Source organism: Carassius carassius, chromosome 48, assembly GCF_963082965.1.
Source record: "Carassius carassius chromosome 48, fCarCar2.1, whole genome shotgun sequence".
Lineage (NCBI taxonomy): Eukaryota > Metazoa > Chordata > Actinopteri > Cypriniformes > Cyprinidae > Carassius > Carassius carassius.
Genome location: NC_081802.1, coordinates 2505748 through 2524053, shown reverse-complemented (window position 1 = coordinate 2524053; position 18306 = coordinate 2505748). Strand labels below are relative to the sequence as shown.

At 37.0% G+C, this 18306-nt stretch overlaps 1 protein-coding gene across 2 annotated transcripts in view; it reads right to left on the bottom strand.

The window, feature by feature from the left end:
- Positions 1–18306, bottom strand: part of LOC132131256 (unconventional myosin-IXb-like) — a 38090-nt gene that overhangs the window by 4766 nt on the left and 15018 nt on the right. The window contains exons 3-29 of one of the 2 annotated variants that reach the window (XM_059543279.1): positions 15112–15206; positions 13640–13702; positions 12009–12108; positions 11782–11882; positions 11562–11691; positions 10803–10892; positions 10601–10717; positions 10381–10515; positions 10171–10292; positions 9937–10078; positions 9597–9792; positions 9266–9341; positions 8395–8487; positions 7573–7686; positions 6665–6704; positions 5879–5995; positions 5374–5454; positions 5081–5191; positions 4850–4969; positions 4608–4757; positions 4351–4508; positions 3234–4235; positions 3074–3137; positions 1282–1400; positions 645–751; positions 372–550; positions 111–218 (exon numbers count right to left, since the gene is read on the bottom strand). In XM_059543279.1, the coding sequence (XP_059399262.1) occupies positions 111–218; positions 372–550; positions 645–751; positions 1282–1400; positions 3074–3137; positions 3234–4235; positions 4351–4508; positions 4608–4757; positions 4850–4969; positions 5081–5191; positions 5374–5454; positions 5879–5995; positions 6665–6704; positions 7573–7686; positions 8395–8487; positions 9266–9341; positions 9597–9792; positions 9937–10078; positions 10171–10292; positions 10381–10515; positions 10601–10717; positions 10803–10892; positions 11562–11691; positions 11782–11882; positions 12009–12108; positions 13640–13702; positions 15112–15206 (3930 nt within the window). The remainder of the gene's footprint in view (positions 1–110; positions 219–371; positions 551–644; positions 752–1281; positions 1401–3073; positions 3138–3233; positions 4236–4350; positions 4509–4607; positions 4758–4849; positions 4970–5080; positions 5192–5373; positions 5455–5878; positions 5996–6664; positions 6705–7572; positions 7687–8394; positions 8488–9265; positions 9342–9596; positions 9793–9936; positions 10079–10170; positions 10293–10380; positions 10516–10600; positions 10718–10802; positions 10893–11561; positions 11692–11781; positions 11883–12008; positions 12109–13639; positions 13703–15111; positions 15207–18306) is intronic. The other variant, XM_059543278.1, reaches the window with a different exon arrangement.

Here is an 18306-nt window from a genome sequence, read left to right as displayed (position 1 = left end):
AGCAAACCAACAAATTGATGTAGTGGCATCACAGATAGGACATGGCATATTTGGTCTATACTGTAGTGTTTGGTTTAAGTTTTAGGGAGTGTTGTATTAGCTCTACTCACAGAGAATGAGTACATCCCCTTGATGTTTTCTCTGAACTGCATCGTGGCGGTAATGAAGATGTGCTCTGTTCCTGAAAGCTGCTTTCCCCTTGAACGCAGATCATTCACCTACACCACATAAGAGAAAGAATAATGCAAAGCTCGTCAGAAATTTTATACATTATAAACACGACTTAACACTCTTCAATCACTCATCAATTGATTGCACTATTATGCATAACCACACAATCAACATCTTCCATTCCTATCTATTCTTTAGACCTGATTGCCTAGGAACTCATCAAGATGGCGTAGCTCATTCGAATTGGTGATCACACGGTTGAGCGAGGAGTTGCACCGCTCAGAGGCCCGAGTTGTTGAGTGACTGATATTGATGCTGGCCGTCCGAGTGGGTCGACTCGCATGAGGTTTTGAATTGTGCGAGCGTGATGGAGAAGTTGCTATCAAAAAACAACACCAACAAAAAAAAAACACATTAATGGAGTAAAAGTATTATAATTTAAAATAATCATATGCTGTCTTTGCAGTATGTACCTTCTTTTTGATCCAAAAAGGAAGCTAGGCTCAAGTCTCCATCTTCCGGGGTGTGAGCTTCTTTATGTGGACGCTTCTTCAGAATCTTTCTGAAAAACCCTGTTGTCCTGTTGAACAAAAATGCACCATTGCATAAAGTTAGTTGTAGCAGGATTTGTATTTATTATTAATAATATCCTATCCTTTCACACAGATTACGGAATTTCAGGATTCTCCCTTTTCTCATTGCAGATGCTTTGCATCTATATAAGGGAATCTGTAAGCTATGCCAGGAGTCAGACGTACGAGTCAGCACTGCTGAGGTAAATCAGAGGCCATATTTTCCCATGAGTACAAGCGAGTCAGATTTCCTGTGTGGCCACATTCTAATACAGATAAGATTTTTTGGATGAGAAAGACAGTCTTGCAGATAAAGCAAAGGCATGAAACATGTGAAATTTAATTTGTAGCTATGCTCAATTTCACAGACAAAATGCAAGTCATAACACAAAGCATTTAACATAACATTCTCAAGGGATGCTGTAGAGGATGTTAGAATAAACTGCTCTCGTCTACAATCTGTTCTGTCTAGGACAAGCAACAGTTTAACAACACTAGAAGATAGTTAAACTGGTAATACTGGTAGGTGGGACTGTACCTCTCTGGGGTCGATGGCTGCACAGGTGGCACATCTTGCAGGCTTTGGCTGTCATGAGCTTTTTCCTTCAGTGTGCTGGCCTTCGCTTTATCAGTGCCACCCTCAGTGCTGGGCTGCTTCTACACAAATATGTATGAGCACAGCTTAATTTTATGCAGCACAGTGTAGCGTACAGAAACAACCATTTCTGCTGATTAGATAATGGCATAATGAGTAGCCTGTCACAAGGTCAAGTAGAAAGTTCCTTTTCCTGTGTAGGTAACACCTTAAAAGGAAGCTGAAGTGGGTCAATGCTTCACTTTATTTATCCCAAATGGAGTAATTAAAAAGTGTGATGATTACTTGAAAAAGAGTAAAGAATAGTTGGAATGTCCAGAGTCTGAAACTGTCTGCCATGGCATTTTGAGATTTTAGTTTGTTATCCTGTAAATCCAGTTTTAAAGGCCATTGAGCTTTCAGAATTCACAGTGAAGTAAGTTTTAGCCAATCAGAGAAAGCTCTACTGTGTTGCCATGACAATAGGTCAGTACAGCATAGTATCTGAAATTTTGATAAAGTGTCTGAAAACTGTGCATACTGGATAACAAACAGACTTAAGGCCTTCACTCCGCACCAGTATAACTTATTTTTCCTTAGCACAAGTTAATCCACCAGGATTCCATTTGGTTAATCCACCAGCAGCCCCCACACCACAGATCCCAGGACAACATCTAATTTCAGGCTGTAATATACCACCTCTAATGGACTCATGGGGGGAAGAGGATAAGTCCAGTACTCTGCATCCTCCATTTCAACACTTTTAATGGGCAAACATATACGTGCAAAGGCGAGCCGTGGCCTGCGTCTTTGACGAGCTTTGCCCTGAATCAGCCAGAGAAGCATGATCACTTAAACTCAAGCTATTGTTTAAATTATAATACTAATTTACCAAATGTAATGATTGTCTGGTTGCATACAAATGTGAAGCTAGCAGTGGAAATTAAGGGGTCATATGATGCGATTTCATGTTTTCCTTTGTCTTCGGAGTAAGTGTTCATGCATTCAGAAGATCCGCAAAGTCGCAAAGATGAAAGTGTCAAACCCAAAACGATATTCTTTATAAAAGTGAAAACTCAGCCATGCCTTCCTAAAATGGCTCGTTTTAACACGCCCCCACGTCTACGTCACTGTGTGATAAGATTTAAATAAAACCACCCACATGTATATGCAAAGAAGGTGCAATTTTTATTCTCGCTGTAGTATTGTTTTTGCCGCAGCTGCCATAGTGGATAAGCTGTGTGTTTTATTGCAAACTACTTTGTTTTGCCTTCCAAATGAGGACACGAATAGAAATTAGTGGTAAGTTTTATTTACATCAATGTTCCAGAACAGTACAACCCAAATATTACAGCATGTGCAGCGCATTTTATGAAGGAAAGTTTCTTGTACCTGGTAAGAGGCGTGACATTTCCGTCACACGCTTGAGGTATTCGTCCAATCAGAACACACTAGATAACCGACCAATCAGAGCACATATCGCTTTTCAGAAGGATGAGCTTTGTAAAAATCGACACATTTCAGAAAGGCGTGGCATAGAGGAGAAACAATAATGTACAGAATGTGGAAAATAATGTTTTTTTAACCTTAAAACACGTAAACACATTGCATTACACCAAATACACAAAATAATGTTATTTTTAGCAACGTCATATGACCCCTTTATCAAGTCAATCATAAACTTCAAGGCACAGAAATCAATGTATTTCTTCATGTATCATCATCGTATTACCTAGTTAAATCAAGTCAACATTACCTGTGATGAACCGCCTAAGCCTATTTTGGACACATCGTCTAGTGACATAGAGATCCCGCGATTCCTGGTAAAGTTGGGAAAACCAGATTGAAGATATTGTCAGAATCTTATAAAGGAGATGAAGAAAGATATACAGGAAGGAGAACATGAGAAACCATACTGGAGAGTTTTGATGTTCCTGTCTGTCTCCTGACTGTGGGGTCCTGCCATGAGGTTTTCTGGCTGAGTGCTGCTTCTTGTTGGTTCTTTTTTCCTGTAGTCCTCTTCTTTGGCGAGAGCAGATTGAGCGGTGATGGACGGGTCTGTGTAACCGTTTCTTTCAGGTCCTGAATTAGGGATATCCAAGGGTAAGGTGGAAGGTCGAACAAGTTCAGGTGGGACATCTTTTGCATCCTTCTTCACCTTGTCTACTTTCCAAGCCACAAAGGTGTACTGATCCAATTCTTTGCTGTCAGACCGCTCCTTCAACTTGCTGTCTACTTTCCCTGTTCTCTCTAGAGTTTTGCTCTCGAAGAAAGTATTGTCTTTTCCAGCTAATGCTGCTCGCTCACTTTCTCTCTGGCTGTGCTCTAGGCCACGTTGTCTCCTAAGCTCCCGTTTCTCCTGACTTCTGGATACTGGCAGCTTGGAGAGCGGAGGAGCTCTGTTTTGGCTTTGTCCACTTGGGACTTCTGGAGATGTAGGTTTAGTTTGTGTACCTTCCTCTCTGGGCTGTGCAGAAGATTGCTTTTCCTTTTGCTTCTGGTGTTCTTTAACCTCAGGAGGACCAGCCTCCACTTGAGGAACCATCTCAGAATGACTTTGGTCTTTTGAGACATCAACTTGGGCCCTGCCCTTACTTCCAATCTCAACATCCACAGGAGCCTTACTGCGCTCCAGCACTAGTGTCTCCACATTGTTGGACTGCTTGCCTGCTGCCAGTGGTTGTTGTAGTAGCATCTTCTCCTCTAAAACAAGCAGAGCTGCCCTTTCCTCTTGCTCTTTCTGTCTTCTAGCTGCTTCCTGTTCCTCTCTGGCATGCCTGGCTGCCTCTTCTTTCTTTTTAGCTCGCCTAGCTGCCTCTTCTGTTTCCTTAACTCTTCGAGCTGCTTCCTCCTCCTCCTTTCTTCGCCAAGCTTCCTCTTCATCTCTTTTCCTCTTTTCTTCCTTTAGTGAGTAGTACCTAACAAGTCCAAATCCAAGACTTACTAAATCATTCTTGATAAGCTAAGAATGTGTATTAAGAAAGTAAATACATTTAATTTCAAATTTGTGTTGACTTGTCTTGAGGTCCATACCGTTTACGAGCCGAATGCCCTCTTGCAAGTGCCTGCATCTTTGTGATGGATGCTCGTGTTTTTTGATATTCAGCTCTCTGTTTGGAACCTCGCCATGCTGATTGGATCAAAACTGCCGCTTGGTAGAACTTCTCTTTGCGGAACCTACGCCATGAGCACTGCGGACGAAGCCAATCAAATATCAGACAAGTGCAGACTGGCTAAACACAAGACAACTGCAAGAATACTGCACAAACATAAAACCGATTTTGATATACCTGGATCAAGATGGCTGCCTCTCTCATTCGAACAAAATCCATCCTCTCCATTTTAGCTCTAAACCAGTGCTGCAAGAAAATTATTTTGCGCATAACATCCTTGTGGAGGATGTCCTGAAGCTTCTGTCTTTCGAGCTCTTTGAGATACACCTGTAGAAAAGAAATAATTCCTTACATTACTGTTAAAATTCCAAAACTAGTTGTCAATTAAACCCTTTAAGGTTCCAAGGAAAAATGCTTACCTTGGTTTTTCCAATCTGGTAGGTAGTGTGGTCAAAGCCAAGCCTGTGCAATAAAGATGATATATCCTCCAGGGATGCAGAATTATTTGGTAGTAACACACGAAACTGCTCAGTAAACTCCTGTAATACAGAAAATTAGCTTAGTTTTTTTCGGACAAGCAAGTTGTATATTTTGTTACATTTTTAGGTTTATAGGTTTGTTCTAATCACTAGGTCAAATATATGAGTTACCTGAAAGGTGTATTTGGCTCCATAACCTGACCGTCTGATGCGCACTGTTTCCAACATGCCCGTGTACCGCAGCTGCTGCACAATGAGTGCCTCATCAAAACACATTTCCTTCTGAATGTCAAATAGAAAATACAAAAAAATACAAATTTATTAATAGGATTTTAAAAAGGATTTTGTGCACAGATGAACCGTTCAAAATAAGACTAAGAATGTACATGAAAAGTAAATAAAGATTGATGAAGTTAAAATCCAGATCAACTTGAATAAGGTGAACAAGGATGTTTTATTTGCACCTTCTCAGCATTAGAGCGGAGGCATCGGATGAAGAATGGCTCCGCCTTCCCCAGTGTTTCCAGGAGCTTACTAAGAGATGTCTGCAATATGGAGAAAGATCTTAAACCCAAATCTTAAATCCAAAACCCAGTCAGATTTCTGTTATTCCTTTCAGTCTACTGCTTATAAAAGCAGCTGTCTTCTATTCTGCTGCACAAATAGCTCTTCTCATGCAGAGCACATGCCACAATAGTTTTTTCTGCCACACAAAAAACAAACAAATAAAATGAAAAAATACTGGCTAAAATAATATTTTTCTATTTAGACTTTTACTTTAAGCACTGAATGAAATATACTTGATGAATGTTATTAAATGAAATGTATCTTTTGGAACAGCTTAGTGATTATGATGCTTGACAATGCCTTTACTAGGTTCTGGAACAGAGCATCTGTTTTTAATCAGAACCACCAAATTGGCTCAGACAGCCATGCTAATCTAATAATTTTTTTTTTTTTTTTTTTTACTTGAAACTGGGCACTGATGCTGGGAGGACGTTTCTTCTTGTGCAGATGAAGTAAAGACTTGGTGGTGCGGTCATGGAGGCCCACTACATATTTCAGCGAGCGAGTGTCCAACAGGTTCTGCCCAAACACACAAAAACAGAAAGTCAATCTCTCACATAGAAGACTCATATGAATGCCATGGGTACATGACGACATGGAAAATCTCATTCCAGCCAGAGCTACAGCGGTAGAGTCTTCAAAACATTTACCCAGCATCACACATGTGACGGAAAGTCAAACAATCATGGGTAAACTTAACACTTTCACCAATGGTGATGGAAATGTACCTGCTGTGCTGCAAATGCTTAAGTGAAAAGTGCAGTAAGTGATTTTTCTTGGGGGGGCTGCCCCAATGTTGCTACTACCCAAGAGTTTACTGAATAACTGTCATTGTTCAAATTACGCTGGTTACATGCTTTTATGGTGGCAATGCTATATTAACACAACAAGATAAAATCTGGCCTACTATTGCAGTGTTTAAGCAGGACACAAGATTGCTAAATATAGCTATCTTTGAGTTTTTAAAAAGTTTGCAGAGTAGGCTATAGGTTTCTGTTTGCATGCCAACATTTTTGCAAAGGCAGGGTTGATTTGCATCTTCTAACCCAACTATCTTGACCATGTTGACGTTAAACATAACAAACTGATGCTACCAATGCCGTAAGCAGGATCTTGAAAGTCAAACAGACCCCAAAAAGCATTTATTGAAATATGCAGTTAGGTCATTTCAGCAAGCGAGAGCTTTACCTTGGGAATGAGTTGCCTGGTCTTGGGGTTCTTGTTTTTCCTGTAGGGAAAGAGGAAGAGGAGGGTTGATGGTTTGTTGAGACAAGAAGCGAAGGGATACGACCTGTTAGCAGAGTGAGTCATGCTTTGGCTTGTGCGACGTGAGTAAGGAAACCTGTGAATCTGAAAAGAATTTTACGGAGAACACCGCACAAGATTGGTTTACGGAATGGTGTGGAAAAAGCTGGGCCTACATTCGTTTCAAGTCATTTGTCTAACATCTCCATTGAAATGCATGGATTCCCAGAGTTCTCTGGAATTAAATCTAGCATGCAGACACCATAACAGAGAAGATGGTTTTGGGGGAGATAAAAACACCATGGAAGGGTGGAATGATTTTTATTGAGGGAACTAATCTATGGCATTCCTACTTTAGGGTGAATGACAGTTATGAGATGACAAGTTTATTCGATGTCTGTGGTCTATATAAGCAATGATTCTGAAGCTCATAAAACATTACAGACTCAATGGGTTGGTCTCATATAAGTTCATGCAGCTTGTTAGCATATGGATACCGTTCCAAGTGCACGCGCTAATGAAGATCACACTCCCTTCAGCTCGTAAACTCTGCATTCCTTTAACATACACCACTGGGGCGCCATCTAAAAATAACTGGCATACTTGTTAGATGGATATTATTAGTGCAGGGTTAAAAGGGCGGTTGGGGTTAAACAGTAAATCACAGGACAAGCCGATAAATGATGATGCATATTTGGGAAAGTTTGGGAGTAGGGAATGTTTCAGAACTAAGCTTAGCAAAGGGCCTCAAGCATTGGCTTCCATGCCAACCGATGATGTCAAGGCATGAAGGGTCAAGCAAGGTGGAGCCATCCATTCTGAGCCAGAGGGGAGTCAGCGGTCAAACTCACTGGAGGACGTGGCGTGGGAACCGCAGGCGACCCCAGGACTGCAGCAGCTTACGTGGATCTTCTCCATCCAACTGCAAGTCCTTAATGGAGTTGATGATTTGGGCATGCATGTCCCTGATTCAGCCCGGTAAAAAGGTAGGGGGAGGAGACAGAGGGTGTAAGGTGAGTTGAACGGGGAGGGGAAAGTACAGGAACCCAACACCAATGTGGTTAACCAACTTTTGCACAAGGAAACACCCTCCACAAAGGAATCACATACAATAAACAAATGCAGGCAAGTGTGTTAAATTCGAAAAGGTCTTTAATTCGGTGAACTATAATTTCAGGCTTCAGTCGTGAATCCATGCTGTTACTCTGGATTTGACCTGACCGGGTGTTAAAACGGGGGTTGCCACCCCACTCAGCAAAGGCCTGGACTCATGCATTGGTTCACTTACCACTCGGATCAGAACAATAGGAGGTCAAACAGATAAGATTGGCACCTGGGGCTGGGGACAGCAAACCAGGAAGAGAACTCGCTTCCGTAATAAACGCCTTAAAAGGACACATTATGGTTTCCTTCCCACTTGGAAGTGCAAAGAGGTAATAAACCTCACAAACTGGGATTTATGAGTACATGTTGTGGATTTCTTTGAACAAACCAGGTTAAATACAAACTCTGGCCAGCCCTTTGATCACATAAAGAGAGAAGAGCGCTAGCTTCTGGATTCTGCGGACATCTGAATGGGGTATTTGAGTTTGCTCAGAAAACCGGAAACCCAGCCTTCCCAAGCCGCCAAGCTCTCCCTGTCTGACCTCAATGTTCTGCTCAAGTCCACTTACTTCTTACTCTCATAACTAGCAAAGATGTCCTCAAAAGCCTCTAGAGGGCGCTCCTCTGAATGATCAAAGGAGAAATCAAGCATAGGAGCATGGCTGTAGAAAATAAACACCACACACACACAGTCACCCGAGGGCGAACGCCACCAGCAGGTGCTGATCTATGACCAGCTTTATAGACCGTATGGTTTTTACTTTAGTAAAACTGATCACAGGTCAGTAACTGAGGGGAAACCCTTGACAAAAACCAGAGGAAAAACACAGGGACATTGCAGGAAAAAGTACATTAACGTGAATAAAAAAAAGAAAAAAAAAAAGTCATAAACATGTCCTAGTCATGTGACCCCAAAATAAGAAATTACATTTTGTATAAATTTTACAGACCATGAAACTATGAAATTTTTTTGACAATTAAGCACCCCCCCCCCTAATTTTCATTTTAATATATATTAAATGGAATTTGTTGTAATGTCTTCAACTGATTGTGATTCACATGAAATGGTTAATATAGTGGTATTTCAATAAATACAATTTGTATTTTTATTGCATTTTGTCTACTTATTACGATGCTTTTCAAGAATTTTTTTTCAAGAATTTTTTATTTTTATTTTAATTATTATTTTTTCTTTGGATTATAATATTAAATATGACCTGGTCATGTTTTTCATTATAGATGCTGTTATATTTTCCATTTGCATAAATGGGACCGAGCGCATGAGATTACGGTGAGAAATCGGCCTGCAATGTGCCTTTGTGGAGAGAGCATGGTCACATGATCACCTGCCACACAAAGGCAAAAGAAAGGACAGGAAGAGATCAAGTTCCTCACAACACTTCCTCTTTCTCTCTCTCTCTTTTCTAGTCCAAAGCTTACCGGTACATCCTCTCAATGGGCACGTTGGATCTCTGCAGCTCTCCTAGAGGAACTCTGGAGTTCGGTCTGACCACACCTGTTTGCCAACACATAAACACAAACAGCATTGACAGAGTGATTTCAACACTCCACCCAAAACGTCTCGCAAACAACCTTACTCGCTTATTTTTTATTATCCCTTCTTAGTTTAATCATTCTGCAATCCTTCTACGTAAGACTGTTTGCGTCACCAGGCAGCTTTCTTACATGCAAGCTATAAATAACACCTTCTTAGTCTCTGAAATCCAAAGTTTTGGACTAATCTGAAAGTAATGCAGACTCCATGGGTTACCCGCAGTCTTGGCTGCCCAGCGGCGGCCGGCCTCGTTGAAGGCGGCCAACGCGCGGATGGAGGCGCGGATGATTCCCCATCGGAACATCGCCCCCGGGTCCATCCCAATCAGCTGTCGGACATAAGCTCGGTCGCTACTTCGTAAGAGAGCCACGATATCCGGACGCATGTGATCCGTGTTCTTCTCACGGAAATCCTGTTGGAGGAAATTTACATGCAAAAATGGAATAATAGCAGGGTCATTCTACAAAACAGGAGTCTTATAACTTTAAGGTGTTTTGTAAACTTTTGTTTTTGTAAAAAAAAAATTTATTATGTGGATTGACCCCCCAAAAATTACCTTTATCTGGTATTTGACCTTCCCAGCAAAATGGAGGATGACGAAGGCTGGTTCCATCACTGGAGTTGGCACAAAGTAATGGTTCGGTTGGTGCTGCTGTTTGAACTTGGCCAGCAAGGTTTTATCAGTGGCGTGAGGAAAGCTATTAAGAAAGAAATGTACATCAGCACAAAAACTGGTGCTTATCTTTTCAAAAAATAAGTTCAGAGACCAATGAACCAATGCAGGTCTTACTTGCTCTCCTCATCAAGTAAATAGAGGAGTCCAGTGGGCTTCTTGCTGATGAGGTGGATACAGCCGACGTTATCGGTGTAATCGATGTTGTGCCAGGTGATGCCCTCAGCCTGATACTCCTCCTGCAGGTGGACCAACCACATATTGTGATCAAATTGGGATAAAATGGAGACTTTTGAAGGTTGCGAGCATGCAAACCAGCTCACTAACCTGTTCAAGTTTAAAAATGTGCTGGTTGAAGTAATACTGGAGCTGCTCGTTGGCATAGTTGATGCAGAATTGTTCAAAGCTGTTGGTCTCAAAGTCTTCAAAGCCGAAGATATCAAGCACGCCAATAGATAAGCACTGAAATAATGGAGAAACCACATGACTGTAAGACTTTGAACATCCTTAATGCAGACTCTGATTGTTGCAGTTTCAAGGATCTTACTGAAACGGACTCCTCCATGTCTTTCTTATTAAGCAGCGCGTGATTGATGCGCAGGACGATCCAGTCGAACAGGGCGCTGTACAGTGACTTGGCCATGGAGTCTCGAGCAGTGATCGCCTACACAAATGACACTCGTTTAGCTACAAAAACACCTGGGCGCTCTGCTAACAGTGGTGTATGAAAGCGGACGGCTCTAGTGCACCTCGCTGTGGCTGTAGGGCAGAATCAGCTTGTCGTTTACGGTCACCGTTTTCCTCTTGGTAAGAGCCTCCACCAAAGGCTCCTCCTTAACCTGGACCAAAACGCCAAAGAAAGCTTGATTAAGAAGTGACATCCAAAACATAGCAAGAACATAAAACAAGCATGTGATTAGATAAGGACAAAAATGGAGGAAAGTCAAGTATAATGATACTGCAATAAAACTTTTTATTTTGCGATACAATATGTACTCAATAACAGGGATTGGTTTAGTAATAATAAAATCAATAATAATATAAAATACTAATACTACTACTAATTATTATTCAAATAATATATTTTTTTATTTGTATATTCTTTAAATGATAAAAATGTAATCAATAAAGAAACATTACTATTGAAATAATATTAATAATAATAATAATAAAACAGCATATAAATTAAGTTATATATATATATATTAATATTTTTACTTAAATTATACGATAAATAAATGTACTATTATTGAAATGTTATTGCTTTGTAAAATATTTATTATAATAATTTTATAAAATAATTATTTTACAGAACTGTAACATTACAATACCAATATTTCTTTGCTTTTAAATGTTAAACTATCAAGCTTTTATTCAGCCATATTCCATTCTTATAAAAATATATTTCAACGTATATGAAAACTCATACTTCATCTCGAAAAACACTGAAATCTTCATGAACGAGCAGAAATCACCTCCCTAAAGGAAAGTTTGAGAAATGCACTCACCTTAAGCAGGTCTGAAAGTGTGGAAAGCACCTCTGGTGGCCCCACGTCCAGACCTTCCTCTCTACCGGACGACTTCTGACTGTACGTCACGTTTCCCAGATACAAGATGGCCGACAGGACAGAGAATATCCTACAAGGAAAAACAGAAACAGAAAGTCTCAGATGCTCTGAACATCAACACAACCCGTTTGAAGACATCTGTCCTGAGAGTTTAACTCACTGTCTCTTGGTGGCCGGAAGGAAGCCCACCATCTCCATCGCCTGCTGCAGTCGCTCGAAGTCATGGCGTAGGTCGTCTGCATCTTCTATCATAAAGTTTTCCTGAAAACAAAAACCAAAAATGGAAAACTGTTGCAATTTCCAAGGCAGTTTTTGACAAACAAGCGATTCTAGTATCAGCAAGCAGTGATATTAGGAGATAAGAGGGTGTTTTAATTTGTAGATGACCTGTTTGAGGTAGAAGTATTCTTCTGGTTGCAGAAGTCTGAACGCCCGCCGCTCGTCCTCCGACGCGCCTACCAGCAGATAGTAAAACACGTGGTAGTTCCTGTACGAGGAGGAAAGAACGAGGAGTTATTGAGTTTCGAAAAAGCTACACGCTACTCATGATTAAAAGTAAACCACAGCCAAGCTACCGCTATGAAAAACTAGTTAGCTCCACTCCATATTTCGCTTATAAAGAGGCCGATAATGAAACTGAGGCAAATTGAGGGAGGCGATATCTTGTTTTTGGAGCAATTCATTTACATGAATCATCTGAACGAATCAATTCATCAACAATGGTACTATTTATTCATCCTGATTAATATTAAAATATCCATAGTAATACAGGTTTTCCCCTGAATATGGATTCATTTCTATAGTGAATTTGGTTATTTATATATTGAAATTAAAGAAGGCGATATCTTGTTTTTGGAGCAATTCATTTACATTAACCATCTTAACGAATCAATTCATCAACAATGGTACTATTTATTCATCCTGATTTTAATTAAAATATTCATTGCAATACAGTTTTTTCCCTCAAATATGGATTGATTTTTAAAGTTGAATCTATATTAAAATTGAAGAAGGGGATTTCTTGTTTTTGGACCAATTTATTTACATGAATCCTTCGAATGAATCAATTCACTCTGAATCTCAGCACTATTTATGTTCATTTTATTAAAATATTAATTACAATACATTTTCCTTCAACTTTTAAACTTGATTTATATACTTATTTAGATGTATTCATATCTTAAATGTATTTATTTCTGCATTAAATTTGAAAGATGTGATATTTTGTTTGTCGTGAACCATTAGAATGAATCAATTAATTTATAAATCATGGTCCTATTAATTTATGCTGATTTAAATAAATATATTTATATTTTTTGAATGCATTGATGTAAATGTATTTACCTGAATACATTTACATAAACAGGAGGTAATGTCTTGTTTTTTTTACCAATGCATTTAATTTTTAATACAGTTTTTTTTTCTAACTTTTATGTATTAAATTTGAACAATGTTAATTTAATTAACCATTTGAATGAATCAGTTCATTCATTAAAAAAATATTATCTTATTATGCTGATTTAAATTATAATAAATTAATAAAAAACTATGATTTAAATTTAGATATTCCATTTATTTACATGCACATTAAATTTTAAGAATTTAATATCTTAGTTTTAGACCAATTGAATCTACACGAATCATTTGAATGAATCATTTCACTCATAAATCATGCTATTATTAGTCCAATAGGATTTCCCCCATTTGAATCATTTGAATGAATCAGTTCACTAGGGTAAATCCCAAAACCACATGCTACTTATCTAATTAGTCAAAGCTATTTTATAGTATTTTGAACACAGGCGCACAATCAGGTTGTTGAGAAACGTCGCCTCTGTTTTTCAGGTTCTGCAGCAGTCGTGGTGAGCTGATAAGAGCTGATAATACTGCGGTTAATGCTGCAGAAACGGCTGTGAGAGCGATGGGCCGATAGATACGGTGGGAAACATCTCCGTCTCGAACTACACATCAAAGCAGGCCGCTTTCTGATGCACAGAAGAGACGTCTGAACGTCGTACCTCTCGTTCTTCTCTCTGGACACCAGACGTGACTTTTCCAGTAGATATTTCTCAACCACGGCCCTGAAAGACAACCACAAACACGACAAACGTCAGTCTTCGTCACAAAGTGCATTCGGTGGACGGACAGAAGAAGATCCTCAGTAGAGCACACCAGCGAATGCTCGTCTTTCACTTTCTGTACCAGCATTTAAGAGAGAACCAAACCAACCTGTTCTGGGATGGACTGCAATCTTACAAACTTTGCAATGATATCTTGTAATCAAAACAATATTTGCTTTATTAGCCAGGCATATTTTTATGACTCATTTACATGTCAATCAAGCGCATTTTCACCTTATCATCATACTCTGGAACCGTCATTGTCATTTCTGTAATGCATGAAAAAAAAAAAAGTCATTGTAATGTTTTTTTATCAAAATGTATTTCTACATTTATTTCTATTTTTTTTATTTGTTTACATTATTATTTTTTATTCATTTATTAAATGTATTTATTTAGATATTACACTTATTTAGATTTTAAATGTATTTACACATCATGGTATAATTTAAGGTGATTTAAAATAATTTTAGATATTCACTGTAATAGTTTTTTTTTATCAAAATGTATTTCTACATTTAAATATTACATTATTATTCATTTACATTATTATTTTATATGCATTTTTTAAATGTATTTATTCAGATATTAGATTTTAATTTTAATGTATTTACACATCATGGTATAATTTAAGATGATTTAAAATAATTTTAGACATTCATTGTAATAGTTTTTTTTTTATCAAAATGTATTATATATTACATTTATTTATTATTTTTTTATTTACATAATTTTTTTATGCATTACATTTATTTATTCAGATATTAGATTTATTTAGATTCATCATGGTATATTTTAAGCTGATTTAAAATTATTTTTAATATTCATTCTAACAGTTTGTTTTTTATCAAAATGTATTTTTATATTTATAGATTACTTTTTTATTTAAATTATTATTTTATACCGTATTTATTACATTTATTTATATTATTATAAGTAATGTATTTATCATATGTATTTATATATATATATATAAAATGACCAATTTAGTTATAAATGTCAAATGTATTTCTTTATCGAATAATTATGCAGTCATTAAAGATTTATTACTTCAATATATGATGATGTTTAAATTATTTACTTTTTACTGCACCTGGGAAAGATTTAGCTGAAACCTCAAGTAAACATTAAACCTCTCAAGTGAATGGAAAGAAGCCAAAAGGGTTACTACAAACAGATAAACAAAACTAAGATGGCGGTTCAGATTAAAAAAAAAAAAAAAAAAAGTGAAATTTGCCCAGAACGAACAATAAACCACAGAGAACGATCTGTGATAAGAGCCGCTCTTCTGAGGAGGAAGTGTGTCGGAGGAAGTGGCTGGTGTGACGTCCGACATCAGCTGATAAAGCTGATCAAAGCGAGACACTCACCCGCGCACCACTCCACTCTCCAGGTAATTGACCTGGATGAACTTTCCGAATCGACTGGAGTTGTTGTTGTTGGCCGTCTTTGCGTTGCCAAATGCCTGCAAGAGAAAACAAAACAGAATGCATGACTTAAAAAGTTGTGTTGGTTTTTTTAAAGCAAGATATGCATGTGCAAACAAAACATTTAAACTAATCTTAACATTTTGTAAAGAGAAAAATCACACAAAAAGTGTATTTTAATCAAAAATATAATCATTAAAATGAGATTATTAACTATTAAAACAGTTACATTAAATATTACCATGTTGCATAATAATAATAATTATTATTATTATTATTAATCACCATTTAATCATCATCATCGGTTAATAATATTATTCTAACTAACATTTTGCATATTAATTTGTTATGATCTTCATCCTTTTATTGCCTTCATTTATTAATGATAATAGAAACAAAAAAATATAATAGCTAATAATAAAATATTTAACATTATTATTAAATCAATCATCATTATTATTGGCAATAATAATAATACTAATTATTAGCAAAAAATTATATAAATTAACAAAAGAAAGAAAATAAATAATATAACTGCAAACCTGATAAACATATTTCTTATTCTTTCTGTTAATATCTATATAAATAAATCTCTTAATGACTAATTATTGATCAAAAAAGTAATAGATAAACTATTTGATTCAAAACATAATACAAATCTTTATTAAAACATTATTATAATTGTTTTAATAATAATAATAATAATTCTTAATTTAAAGTAATTAAATGAAAAACAAATTATTAAAACATTATTACTTTTATCATTAAAATGTACTATTATTATTATTATTAATTTCATTTTATTATTAATATTTAATTTGTTATGAATGAGCTTTAAACAGAATACAAAACCAGTTTCAGATGCAGTTAACTGCAGACAGTCCTCATCTGAGAGCAATAAAACAATGCTCTTTATTGGACTGAATCTGTCTGAACGTGTCAGATGCTAGTTTTCGCTCTGACTTGTGAAGAGCAGTTTGATCTTATCACATTTATCATAATCATCGGTTCACACCTCCAGTGTCGGTGGCCCATCTGTGCAAAAAACAGTGACAACGACCCCCTTTTATTAATGGGCCGCTGGCGAAGAGTAGAGGGTGCAGGGTCACCCCGTCCCTCAATAAGCCAACAAAAGGCCTGCCGCGGGGAAAGTGACTCTGTGCATGTTAAAGAGGGCGGCTTTGTGCCAGCCAGCAGTGGAAAACCGTCCCGCTCCAGACGGACCGGGGGAAGGGCTCTAACCTAATTAAGATTCCCCGCGCTCAACCTTTGACCCGCTTCCAAAACGCACTGCTGAATACTGGGGAAACCTGAAGCAGATACTGTAACCAATCAGAGCTTCTGTGCTTAAAGAGACAGTACACCCAAAAAAGTCTTACAGGCCATGCTGTTTTTAGTAAATACATAAATAAAAATAAACAAGTAAATCTATAAAAGAAATAGATCATTGCTGGAAAGAAAATAAACAATCAAAAAGTAAACAAAATTTACTAAATAAAAATAACAGCAAAAGAAAAGTTACAAAAATAATCTTATGTGTTCCATTCAAAATGCACTGAAGTGTGCGAGACGTGAATTTAAACTGTATTTATTTACAGAGGTATATGATGTCACACATTTGTTCGTGTGAAGATGTTGCGCAGGTGAACGGTTTGCGAAAGTGCACTACTTATAGTGTTACGGGAGGGGACTTGGCTCGGGGGCTCCAGTGCGTCATCAAACCCCCTTTTTAGCCCCGCCCAAAATATCCTGAACACAGTGAAAAACTGTGTAACTCCACTAATCAGTAATACATTGTTCACAGTTTTGTAATGTGTTTCAGCAATACATTGGCAATGCATTCAGAAACAATTCTCAGAATTGACTTTACAGGGACACAGAAGTGAAAGATCTCTCTCTCTCTGAAGTCCGTCAGAAACGGAGCAGACCAGCTGTTTTGGTTTGACACGAGCGGTTGGCAATCACTCGATAAACAACACAAGCTCACAAGCTCCTGCTGATTGGTGTAGGACTCCAGTGCTAGGAGGAAACACGACGCGACCGCAGAAGCCAACCAGACTATTTTTCTGTCAGAATGTCGCAACTGCAGCGCACACGCTCAAGACGCCTTTTCTGTCAGAGCTGGGAAAGGAAATAATACGGGACAGGGGAGAAGACAGAAATCTGCAGACCTGTCTGAACTAGTTCTTATTCTTCACTGTTATTTGGGAGTCAGCTTTCCACAGATTTCCACGACAAAGCCACAAGGCTCTGCTTCCGCATCGAAACTCGAACTTCGACAACAATAAATCCCATTTAGCTGAACTGACTGCTCGCCAGCGGCATCAAAACACATCGGGTTTGAGCGGAAGCAAGGACTGACCCTTTGAGTCACTCGCAAAACTCCAACACTACAACAACAGCAGCATGTGAAACTAAATATTGATACATAAATATTAGTATTAATATAACAATTTAATTAAAAAATTTAAATAATTATAAAATTATTTTAATATATAACATATGCTGTATACACTAATTATATATACACTAAAACTTAAAATAAATATTGATTTAAATGAACATATCTATTAACTAATTATTATTATTATTATTTACAAATGATGTATATTACACAGTATATTTAAATATCAATTAATATAATAGTTCCTATTTGATTCATTTATAATTAAATAATAATAATAAAATATAATTCTATTAACTATTTTTAAATCATCCAATTATTATAAAATCATAAAATAGTACATTATACTATACACACAAACACTTATACATAATTATATATTTCTATTTAATGTGTGTATATACATAAAAATGATCAAATCATTTAAAATTATTTGACAGGTTTATTACATAAACACACAGTATGTTTATATGAAGACTTAAATGCAAAATTTAAGTAAATAAATATAATTTATTAATAATTAATAAATGCATAAACTATATATTTATGTGTATTTAAATATATACCATTTATAATAGATGTATACACATGAAAATATTCATTTAGATTAAATAATTTAAACTCTATATTTTAGTACAACAATACTTAAATATCCAGTATATAAATACACATGTACTAATCTCAATATTTTACATAAATTATACAATTAAATTACTATAAATTATATTACATAT